The 12,464-nt window shown below is 48.2% G+C and overlaps 1 protein-coding gene across 1 annotated transcript in view; it reads left to right on the forward strand.

The window, feature by feature from the left end:
* The window catches only part of PBXIP1 (PBX homeobox interacting protein 1), a 34,069-nt gene that overhangs the window by 4,951 nt on the left and 16,654 nt on the right, over nt 1–12,464 (forward strand). Inside the window, exons 4-8 of the mRNA XM_060253368.1 lie at nt 2,510–2,669; nt 7,031–7,261; nt 7,533–7,556; nt 10,553–10,623; nt 11,814–11,990. Coding sequence (XP_060109351.1) covers nt 2,510–2,669; nt 7,031–7,261; nt 7,533–7,556; nt 10,553–10,623; nt 11,814–11,990 — 663 coding nt within the window. The remainder of the gene's footprint in view (nt 1–2,509; nt 2,670–7,030; nt 7,262–7,532; nt 7,557–10,552; nt 10,624–11,813; nt 11,991–12,464) is intronic.

The raw sequence follows: 12,464 nt of genomic DNA on the forward strand, positions 1-12,464 counted from the left end.
GTGGGCATTCGATGAAATTGCTGAGCAGTCAGGTTAAAATGGATAAAAGGAAGTCCTCCTTCCCCCAAAGGGTGTGTGTGTGTGTGTATGTGTGTGTATATACCGTATATATATGTGTATATGTGTCTGTATATATATATGTGTGTGTGTATATATGCACACACACACACATATATATTGGCCACTGTGTGACACAGAGTGTTGGACTGGATGGCCCATTGGCATGATCCAACATGGCTTCTCTTATGTTCTTATGGCCACTGTGTGACACAGAGTGTTGGACTGGATGGGCCACTGGCCTGATCCATCATGGCTTCTCTTATGTTCTTATGGCCACTGTGTGACACAGAGTGTTGGACTGGATGGGCCATTGGCCTGATCCAACATGGCTTCTCTTATGTTCTTATGGCCACTGTGTGACACAGAGTGTTGGACTGGATGGCCCATTGGCATGATCCAACATGGCTTCTCTTATGTTCTTATGGCCACTGTGTGACACAGAGTGTTGGACTGGATGGGCCATTGGCCTGATCCAACATGGCTTCTCTTATGTTCTTATGGCCACTGTGTGACACAGAGTGTTGGACTGGATGGCCCATTGGCCTGATCCAACATGGCTTCTCTTATGTTCTTATGGCCACTGTGTGACACAGAGTGTTGGACTGGATGGGCCACTGGCCTGATCCATCATGGCTTCTCTTATGTTCTTATGGCCACTGTGTGACGCAGAGTGTTGGACTGGATGGGCCACTGGCCTGATCCAACATGGCTTCTCTTATGTTCTTATGGCCACTGTGTGACACAGAGTGTTGGACTGGATGGCCCATTGGCCTGATCCAACATGGCTTCTCTTATGTTCTTATGACAGAAGATAGAATGCCTTTTCTAGACTGCGACCAGAAGTCATTTTCCCTCCCATTTATGAGAGTAGAAGGAATGCCATTTCCAGGCTATTTATGACAGAAGGCAGAATGCCTTTTCTAGGCTGTGGCCGAAAGAAGCCTTCCCTCCTGTTTATGAGACGGTAGAATGCCTTTTCTGGGCTGTGGCCAGAAAAGGCATTCCCGCTTGTGTGGGGGGAGAAGGGAGTGCCTGTTTGATGTTGGTTAAGTGCGTGGGCTCTTATCCGGGAGAACCAGGTTTGATTCCCCCCTCCTTCACACGCACCTTCTGAGGTGACCTTGAGTCAGTCACAAGTTCTCGCAGAGCTGTTCCTCTCAAGAGCAGCTTCTGTCAGAGCTCTCTCAACCCCACCTACCTCTCAGGGTGTCTGTCATGAGAAGGGACAGGAGACAGTAAGCCACTTTGAGATTCTGAGTGAAGGGCAAGATATAAATCCAATCTCTTCTTCTTTTCTAGGCTGTGGCTAGATGAGGCATTCCCTCCTGGGTATGGGAAAGAAGAAAGTTCCTTTCTAGGGTGTGGGTAGAAGAAGAATTCCCTCTGGTATGAAAGGGGGAAGGTGTGGCCTAATAGGCAAATAAGTTCCTGTTGGGCTTTTTCTACCAAAATAGTTCTGCTTGCTACCCAATACTTTCAATCCTCTCTTTTAAGATTATGATGATTATATTGGATTTATATCCTGCCCTCCACTCTGAATCTCAGAGTCTCAGAGCAGCTCACAATCTCCTTTATCTTCCTCCCAAACAACAGACACCCTGTGAGGTGGGTGGGGCTGAGAGAGCTCTGACAGAAACTGCCCTTTCAAGGACAACCTCTGTCAGAGCTATGGCTGACCCAGGGCCATTCCAGCAGGTGCAGGTGGAGGAGTGGACTACACCAAACTGACTCTCAAAACGAGATCAGTTGCTTTTGTTTTTGTTTTTTAAGTGCTTACATTATTTTAAAATTCACATTTTAAAACCCAATTAACTGGGATGGAAGACTGTTTGGGTTGAGCAAAAGCCCTTTTATCTGGTCACCACACCTCCAAAAGATATTATAGCGTTGGAAAAAGTGCAGACAAGGGCAACTAGAGTGATTAAAGGGTTGGAACACTTTCCCCGTGAAGAAAGGTTAAAGCGCTTGGGGCTCTTTAGCTTGGAGAAATGTCGACGGAGGGGGTGACATGATAGAAGTTTGCAAGATTATGCATGGGATAGAGGTAGAGAAAGAAGTACTTTTCTCCCTTTCTCACAATACAAGAACTCGTGGAGATTCAATGAAATTGCTGAGCAGTCAGGTTAGAACGGATAAAAGGAAGTCCTTCTTCACCCAAAGGGTGATTAACACGTGGAATTCACTGCCACAGGAGGTGGCGGTGGCTGCAAGCATAGACAGCTTCAAGAGGGGATTGGATCAACATCTTGAGCAGAGGTCCATCAGTGGCTAGTGGCCACAGGGCATATAGATGGAACTCTCTGTCTGGGGCAGTGATGCTCTGGAACTAACGTCCGAGTCAACGTGCAGAGGATTCACTTGTCAACACCGAAACCTCTCTTTAAGATGATTGTTAGTATCACCCATGCTCACACGTTTGAATTTTGCAAACCTTCCTCTCTTGACCCAGGACCCTGCGGTGGTGTTGGCCCCCAGTTCTGGCTCAGCCCAGACTCCAGAGCCCCCCCACTTGGAAAGGGACCCCCCGCCTTTAAAGGAACCAAGTCATCGTGAAGTTGAGGCAAGTTCCGCACCCGGCACTGAGGACACCCTAATCGTCCACAAAGCAGGTGAGCAAGGACAGTTATGTACCTAACCCTTTATGGAATAACGTGAGCTGAACCAGATAGACTTCTGCCCCAAGGCGCTTACATCATGGGCTTCTTACATCCTTTGTGGCCCCCACCTTGTGGAATGGCCAGTCCGAGAAGAAGGATTGCCAGATCCAACTCAGGAAATATCTGGGGACTTTGGGGGTGGAGCCAGGAGACTTTGGGGATGGAGCCGGGACCTAAGTTGTGGCAAGCAGAATTGAACTACAAAGGGAGTTCTGGCCATCACATGAAATAATGGAAGGTGGGAGCACCTTCTTTGGGGGCTCATAGAATTGGATCCCCAGGTCCAGTCTTTTTGAAACGTGGAGGGAAGGTTGAGGAGAGGCACCAGGTGCTATGCTGAAAATTTGGTGCCTCTATCTTAAGAAACAGCCCCTCCCAAAGAGCCCTAGACACCAATGGATGGTGTCTCCATCGTACCCTGTGGGGACCAATCTCCATAGGGTATAATGGAGTGCCCAGCTGAGGTTGCCAATCCCCAGTCAAGGGCAGGCGATAACCCCAGTTTGGAGGCCCTCCTCCTGCTTCAGGGTCATCAGAAAGTGTGGGGGAGGGAGGGAAGTGTCTGCTGGGCACTCCATTATTCCCTACGGAAATCAATTCCCATAGGGTATAATGGAGAATTGATCTGTGGGTATCTGGGGCTCTTGGGGGCTGTTTTTTGAGGTTAGGGGCACCAAATTTTCTGCACAGCATCCAGTACCTCTCCCCAGAGTGCCCTCCAAGTTTCAAAAAGGTTGGACCAGCGGGTCCAATTCTATGAGCCCCAAAAGAAGGTGCCCCTATCCTTCATTATTTCCAATGGAGGGAAGGCGGTCCCTTTAAATATGATGGCCAGAACTCCCTTTGGAGTTCAATTGAGATCACCAGGGAAGGCAACAGTCACAATGGGCGTGTGTGTTTAAGTAAATTCAGGTACACACAGGGTTCTTTCAGTTGTGGGGAGACTGGAGGGCATCATAATAGTGAAGAATGTGAGTTCAAAGATAAGGTTTGAAGGAAGGTGGGGGGCACATCTCAAGTTTCTGGGAAGAAGTTCCAGGCCCAAGCGGAAAGGACTCTTCTCTAGGTTCAAATGTGTCTATATTTTTATTTCTGCTCTGCTTGCATTAACCGTAACAGTTTTCAAAGGGGGTTTATGACCCACTAAAACGGCAGCCCTATTAAAACGAAGTCATAAACTCCCTAGAAGCCAATAAACCGTCCAAACTGGAAGTGGTAATCGGAAATGCAGCCGCAGGGAGAGAAGAGCAACAGCTGTGATCAGCCTCAGCTTTCGATATTTAAGGCCCGAAGAAAGACGGTGATCTTTGGCAGGGGGATTTTTATCAAGACCGGGAAGATCTGGGGTCAAATAGTCACTCAACTCTAATCCTCATTGGGTGACCTGGGACCAATACTCCCTCTAAGCTGTGGAGTCTTGTGAGCAAAAATTCTACTTTGAGAGCTACTGGGATTAAAGTTGTGAGTGACTGCATACATTAGTTTGCTCTGGGACCATTTTTCCTGAGCTAAGATTTTTTTTCCCCTTGAGTCGGAGGCTAAAAAACTGTGAGCTAGCTCACGCTAACTCAGCTTAGAGGGAACATTGTCTAGGACCTCTCTCTCTGTCTCAGCTAAACTTACCTCACAGGACAGTTGTGAACATAAAATGGAAAGCCACATCCTGCACCCTTAAGCTCCTTTTGAAGGACAGAATACAAATGCAATAGATATTACTTGACCTTGGATTGAAACTAAAGATGGGGGAGCAGATAGAAGACGTTATTGCACATTACTAGGGCTGCCAAACAGAGCCCCGTGTCGCAGAGTGGTAATGCTGCAGTACTGCAGTCAGAGCCCTCTGCTCACGACCTGCGTTCGATCCCAGCAGAAGCTGGTTCAGGTAGCCGGCTCCAGGTTGACTCAGCCTTCCATCCTTCCGAGGTCGGTAAAATCAGTTTCAGTTTCAGTTTATTCCAATTTATATTCCGCCCTTCCCGCCGAAGCGGCTCAGGGCGGCTCACAACATATAAAATCTAGCATAAAGTTTGGCTTTAAAAATACACCAATTTACACAATTTAAAACAGTGAAATAATAAAACATATAGAACAAGCGATCTGCCGAAATGATACACTACAACCTTCCATAAAGTTTCCAATGTCAATTAGTTATAGGCCAGTCGGAAGAGGGCTGTCTTGCAGGCCCTGCGGAACTGCCCAAGGTCCCGCAGGGCCCTCACCTCTTCCGGCAGCTGGTTCCACCAGCAAGGCGCCATTACCGAAAAGGCCCTGTCCCTGGTGGATTTCAGACGGGCCTCCTTTGGCCCGGAGATTACAAGCAGGTTTTGAGAACCCGATCTCAGTACTCTCTGGGGAACGTGTGGGGAGACACGGTCCCTAATGAGTACCCAGCTTGCTTGGGGGGAAGTGCAGAGGACTGGGGAAGGCAATGGCAAACCACTCCGCAAAAAGTCTGCCGTGAAAACGTTGTGAAAGCAGCGTCACCCCGGAGTCGAAAACAACTAGTGCTTGCACAGGGGGCTACCTTTACCTTTTTAGGGTTGCCAGTCCCCAGGTAGGGTAGAAAAAAACAAATCCCCAAGGGGTCTCCGTGATAACCAGCCTCTCAAAAAAAAGAAAACTGATTCAAATACTTATACCAAAGTTCATGTAATCTAATCACCCTCATACACAATATTTTTCACAAGTCATACCCTGACAAAAAACACCTTGATATGTGCAAGAAAGGACCTGAATACTCATATATACAGTCCAATTCTGGAATGCAGAAGAAAAGTCCTTTAACTTGAGGCTGGAGTCCCCGGTTCAATTCCTGTAGGGACCATATGGTGGTAAAGTTTCCTCCAACGTTTAGACGTTGTTGTGTCCTAGGCTCAAATGGGAGAACTGTTACTTTTGGAGGGAAGCCGAACAAGCCAGAGCTTGAACTCCACACCAGGGTTCCAGAGAAGGCCTAAGCGTGCCCAATCAGGGGAAGGATTGAAACATAAGTAGCCAATCAACATCCAGGCTCATACTGTACCCTGATAGGCCCTTAGGGCCCTGTAAATAGCCAATCCATGTAGATAGTTACGGACCAATCAGAAGGGGGCAAGAATTGTATAAAGGAGCGGGAAGTTTGAATAGAGCTCAGTCTGTGTGTGTGTTCCTGAAGTAAAGCTTGCTGAAATCACTCTCTGGCTCTGGTCTCTTACTGTGCTGACCCCAGTACATTACAGACAACTTGTGCAGTAGTCTCAAAAACACAGCAAACACAGCGACGAGGTAATACTTTTATCTTCCCCCGTTTCAATAGACGTTTTAACCAGCTTTTCAAACAATATCAGAGCACGGCAAGATTCCACAATTCCACAGGGCAAGACCTGTAAATTGAAACTTAATTATGTACCGTAGGGTATAATAGAGAATTTAGCTGGTGCCTCTCCTCCAAACAAGCGGCCCCGTGGTACAGATTGGTAAAGCGGCAGTACTGTGGTCTGAACTCTCTGCTCACGACCTGAGTTCGATTCCGGTGGAAGCTGGATTCAGGTAGTTGGCCCAAGGTTGACTCAGCCTTCCATCCTTCTGAGGTCGGTAAAATGAGTCCCCAGCTTGCTGGGGGGGGAAGTATAAAAGACTGGGGAAGGCAATGGCAAACCACCCCTTTAAAAAAAAAGTCTGCCATGAAAACGTGAAAGCAACGACACCCCAGAGTTGGAAACGACCGGTGCTTGCACAGGGGACCTTTCCTTTCCTTCTCCTCAAAACAGGCCCCCATTTTCAAAAAGATTGGACTGGGGGGTCCAATTCTATGAGCCGCCAAAGAAGGTGCCCCATCCGCCACTATTTCCAATGGAGGGAAAGCATTTAAAAGGCATGCAGTCCCTTTAAATGTGATGGCCAGAACTCCCTTTGGAGTTCAGTTGTGCTTGTCACAACCTTGCTCCTTGCTCCACCCCCAAATCCCCCAGGTATTTCTTGAGTCAGACCTGGCAACTCTACGCATTACAAGGGCAAACAATGAAAAGGCACTGCTTCCCATGGATGTGTCTTTCATCCATCCAAGACAGTACTTTAACCAGGGCTGCTTTAAGTATCTCTGTCTGTCTGTCTGTCTCTCTCTCTCATCTATCATCTGTGTAATTCTCAGCACAGGTCCAATTTGTTCATCCTTTCTTACACTCAGTTCCAAAAGAGTTCTGGACCGATCTGAAATTTCTGGACAGCCTTCATGGGCAGTCCCACACAGAGTTCATTGCAGTAGTCTAATCTAGAGCAGCTGTCTTTAGGAGGCTCTTGATCTGAGGAGGCTGGATCCTCTCTTTCCCTCCCAGGCCCTCTGGAGCAACATGTGAGCACATCCAGCAGTGACGAAGAGGGAGCCACGGAGCGGGACGTGGAAGGCCTGCGCAGACGGAAAGGCCGCGATGCGCCCCCAGCTCAGCCTGGGAGCTCTCACGATGGACACAGAGAGGCCCTCGAGAATGAGGACGGAGGCTTGCCTGGGACAAAATGGCTGCTGGGCTTGTTAGCTCTCCTGGGGCTGGGATTCCTGGCCTTCTCAGGTAAGTAGGGGCCCCAAAGTCAAGGTTGCCAGCCTCCAGGTGGGGCCTAGAGCTCTCCTGGAATTACAGCCACTCCCAGACAACAGAAGTAGAATAAAATAGGAACTTTGGAGGATGGACTCTATGGCACTAGACCCCACTGAGGCCCCTCCCCGGGCTCCACCCCCAGATATCCAGGAATTTCCCAACCTGGAGCTGGCAACCCTAAAGATGGGGACAAGGCAGAGACTCCTTTGCTGGTTTCTCACTCACTGTTTTCTTCCCTCTGCAGGAGTCGTCTTTGATCTGGAAGAAGGTAGGTCTGGGGAAGACGGAGAACTGTAGACATCAGCCTCTGTTTCCTTTAAAGCTAAGCCAGCCTTCCTTCCTTCCTTCCTTCCTTCCTTCCTTCCTTCCTTCCTTCCTTCCTTCCTTCCTTCCTTCCTTCCTTCCTTCCTTCCTTCCTTCCTTCCTTCCTTCCTTCCTCCCTCCCTCCTTCCTTCCTTCCTTCCTTCCTTCCTTCCTTCCTTCCTTCCCCTTCCTTCCTTCCTTCCTTCCTTCCTTCCTTCCTTCCTTCCTTCCTTCCTTCCTGTCATCTATCCATCTGTCTTCTGTCTAAAGACAAGACCCCATTCTTCTATGTATCTGTCTATCTAAAGAAGAGATATTTTATCTATCTAAGAGGCATTATTTTGTTTGTTTGTCTGTCTGTTTATTTGGAATTCTTCTATCTAATGGGCCTTCCTTTATGGCAGGGGTGGCCAACGGTAGCTCTCCAGATGTTTTTTGCCTACAACTCCCATCAGCCCCAGCCAACCTGGCTGATGGCTGGGGCTGATGGGAGTTGTAGGCAAAACAACATCTGGAGAGCTACCGTTGGCCACCCCTGCTTTACGGGAACACATTCAACCTGTGCTGAAAGCGCTGTACTGGCTGCCTATGGCATACCGGGTTCGTTTCAAGGTGTTGTTTTTCACCTTTAAGACCCTATATGGCCAGGGGCCTGCGTACCTTAGGGACCGCCTTTCCCCATATATTCCCGGGAGAGCACTTCGGTCTGGATCACAAAATCTATTTACAATCCCCGGCCCTAAGGAGGCCAGGCTCATGACAACTAGAGCCAGAGCCTTCTCTGTAGTGGCTCCACGCTGGTAGAATGAGTTGCCGGAAGAGGTCAGGGCCCTGCGAGACCTCATACAGTTCCACAGGGCCTGTAAGACAGCACCCCTCCACCAGGCATTTGTAAACTAGACTGCTGGCCACTACAGTTCTGGGCAGCATACGAGCCACCCCTTACAATCTGCTGTGCAGCAGCTGTGGAGAGGACAACTTAAGATCTGCTTTACAGAGAATTGTAAATTTGAAAACTTAAGATCATAGCACCGAAATATTTTTTTATGTATTTTATTTTTTATATTACTCGATGTTTTACAGTTTTAATGTTATACCACTATGTCTACTCATGCATATGCATGTCTATGCAAGCTGCCCTGAGCCCACCTCAGTGGGGAGGGAGGGGTATAAATGGAATAAAGACAAGACCTGTTCTTCAGTTTCAGTTTTATTACAGTCCACGACCAGATCCAACTAATAAAACAAAAAATTATCAGGTATGCTAGTATATTCTTCTATACTACTAGTATACCTGATAATCTAAAAAAGAGACATTTTATCTAAGAGGCATTCTTCTGTCTGTCTGTCTGTCTCTATCATCTCTCTCTCTCTATCATCTCTCTCTCTCTCTCTCATCTCTCTATCTCGCTATCATCTTTCTATCTTTGTCATCTCTCTCTATCATCTATCGCTCTATCATCTCTCTCTCTCTATCATCTCTCTATCTCTCTCTCTCCTCTCTCTCTATCTTTCTCTCTCTCTATCATGTCATATATCTCTCTCTCTATCATCTCTCTCTCTATCATCTCTCTCCTCTCTATCTTTCTCTCTCTCTCTATCATCTGTCATCTCTCTCTCTCATCTCTCTCATCTATCTCTATCATCTCTCTCTATCATCTGCTATATATATATATATATATATATATATATATATATATATATATATATATCATCTCTCTCTCTCTCGCTATCATCTCTCTCTCTCATCTCTCTCTCTATCATCTCTCTATCTCTCTCTCTCATCTCTCTATCTCGCGATCATCTATCTTTGTCATCTCTCTCTCTATCTCTATCATCTCTCTCTATCATCTATCGCTCTATCATCTCTCTCTCTCTCTCTCTATCATCTCTATCATCTCTCTCTATCTCTATCATCTCTCTCATCATCTATCATATCTCTCTCTGTCATCTCTCTATCATCTCTCTCCTCTCTCTCTATCTTTCTATCATCTGTCATATATATCTCTCTCTATCATATCTCTCTCTGTCATCTCTCTGTCTCTCTCCTCTCTCTCATCTCTCTCTATCTTCTCTCTCTCTATCATCTCTCTCTATCATCTTTCTCTCTCCTTTCTCTATCATCTCTCTCTCTCTCTCTCTCTATCTATCATCTCTCTATCTTTCTGTCTGTCTGTCTATCTTTCTGTCTGTCTGTCTGTCTGTCTGTCTGTCTGTCTATCTATCTATCTATCTATCTATCTATCTATCTATCTATCTATCTATCTATCTATCTATCTATTGGAGAGACATTATTTCTGTCTATAATCTATCTACCATCTGCCTGCCTCCCTGCTATTTCACCCTTTCTTCAAGATGTTCAGGCAGCAGTCGTCATTCTCTCTTCTACCTTTTATCCTCACAACCACCCCGAGAGGTAGGAGTTGACTGGGCCAAGGTCACCTGATGAGCATCATGAGGAAGTGAGGTTTTGAACTCAGGTCTCTCAGGACTTGATTTGACACTGTAACCATTACCTCACTCAGTTCTAGAGCCAGAAATGAGGAGGGGGGGTGTTGCAATGTGGGGTAACAGCCTGGGGTGGGGTATGGCATAACTGAAAGCAAAGCAACAAACACCTAATCAGAAATCCTTGAGCTATCGATACCAGGGGGTGTTTTTTGAGCAGGCATGTGCAGGAACGCAGTTCTGGCTGGCTTGGCATCAAGGGGTGTGGACTGATATGCAAATGAACTGCTGGGCTTTTTCTACAAAAAAAAACCCCTGATCAAGACTATTATTCCTTGATCTTAATCAAACCAGGGGAAAACTTGCCCTTCCCCACCCTCTGGCAAAGGGATCTATATTGTAGATGCCTCGAATTAGTGAGCCAGTCTGCATGCTGTAGACTGATATCCTGCAATGCCTGTTAAACTCCCCCATGTCGGCTCCTCTTTCCACCTCCCCCCCTGGGTTGTACAGGCCCTGTGGACACCCTGGACACGTGGAAGAGCTCGGAGGGGGAGGAGCCACATCTTGGCCCAAATGGGAAGGTGAGTGTTGTGTATTGGTTGTTTTGGCTGCTGGCTTGTTATGCCTGCTAACCGGGTTTGATTCCCCACTCCTCCACTTGCAGCTGCTGGAATGGCCTTGGGTCAGCCATAGCTCTCGCAGAGTTGTCCTTGAAAGGGCAACTTCTGTCAGAGCTCTCTCAGCCCCACCTACCTCACAGGGTGTCTGTTGTGGGGGAAGAGGATAAAGGAGATTGTAAGCTGCTCTGTGACTCTGATTCAGAGAGAAGGGTGGGGTATAGATCTGTGGTCTTTTTCTTGTGCCAGAAGAACAATCGCTTTCAGGATAAAAGCTCTGCCTCTGCGGGCAGAGGAGACCATATTTTTTCTGCAGTTCCAGTTCTGGGCACCAGGGTGGTTGGGTGATCCCAGAGCCCCCTAGCTGCAGGTGTACCACCCCCACCACACCAGGGTCTTTCGGTTAACCCCACATGCCCCTCGCTTAGCACTAGGGTCAGTGTTTCGTGTAATGAAGTTCGGGGGCTTGAATCCTCTTCATCACAGTCTTCAGGGAAAGGGGCCAAGAAAATTGAAAAAAAGACCCCTGCTCCATGCCCAGAAGATGGCAAAACGTCCAGGATCCTTTGCCAAACGGGCCTGGAGAAAAATTGCTGACTGACCCCAAACGACGATCAGCATTGCCCTGGCCGTGTTAGAAAGGGACACGAGAACTAAGCCCTAATCAGGGCTTATTTTTGTAGCGGGAGCTCCTTTGCATATTAGGCCACACACCCCTGATGTAGCCAATCCTCCAAGAGCTTACAGGGCTCTTCTCACAGGGCCTACTGTAAGCTCCAGGAAGATTGGCTACATCAGGGGGGTACGGCCTAATATGCAAAGGAGCTCCTGCTACAAAAAAAGCCCTGTGCAACCCCTCCTGTCCTGAGGAGTGATTCTGCTCACTTCTTCCTACACTCTGGTGCCTGAAGCACTGGTATGCTGTACTTAGCTACAGATTCGAATTTTTGTAGCAGGGACTCCTTTGCATATTAGGCCACGCCCCCCTGATGTAGCCAATCCTCCAAGCTCTTCTTACAGGGCCTACTGTAAGCTTCAGGAAGACTGGCTACGTCAGGGGGTGTGGCCTAGTATGCAAAGAAGCTACCGCTGCAAAAAAAGCCCTGCGATATATAACTAATAAAGCAAACCGGTCTGTTTCTTCTCCCTTGCAGGGCTGGCCGACTTCACCCCCGTCAGAGCTCAGGAGGGGTGCCAGGCCTCCACGAGCCAAGGACGAGCCGCCGTCGGAGGCCCCCCCCATGCCCCAGAGCCTGGACGCCATGGGGGTCCTGCTAGACAAGCTAGCCAAGGAGAACCAGGAGATCCGGCTCATGCAGGCCGAACTGCAGGTGAGGGAGGGGGAGATGCCGGGGGAGGGGACGGAGCTGGGAAGCACTGTCCCATCAGGGATCAGCCGGCTCTGAGCCATTGGGGATCCACTAAGAGGACTATGGCCTCCATCTGAACCAGTATTACGCGCTGGGTGGAGAGAGTGGATGGAGAGAGCTTTCCCTCCCTCTTCTGAAATAGTAGAATTCAGGGCTTTTATTGTAGCAGGTACTCCTTTGCATATTAGGCCACCCCCCCCTCCTGATGTAGCCAATCCTCCTGGTGCTTGCAGTAGTCCCTGTACGAAGAGCCCTGTAAGCTCTTGGAGGATTGGCTACAGCAGGGGTGTGTGGCCCAGGGGTAGAATTCTAGCAAGAGTTCCTTTGCATATTAGGCCACGCCCTCCTGATGCAGCCAATCCTCCTGGAGCTTACAGTAGGCCCTGTACGAAGAGCCCTGTAAGCTCTTGGAGGATTGGCTACAGCAGGGGTGTG

This window comes from Heteronotia binoei, chromosome 1 (genome assembly GCF_032191835.1).
Source record: "Heteronotia binoei isolate CCM8104 ecotype False Entrance Well chromosome 1, APGP_CSIRO_Hbin_v1, whole genome shotgun sequence".
Classification (NCBI taxonomy): Eukaryota; Metazoa; Chordata; class Lepidosauria; order Squamata; family Gekkonidae; genus Heteronotia; species Heteronotia binoei.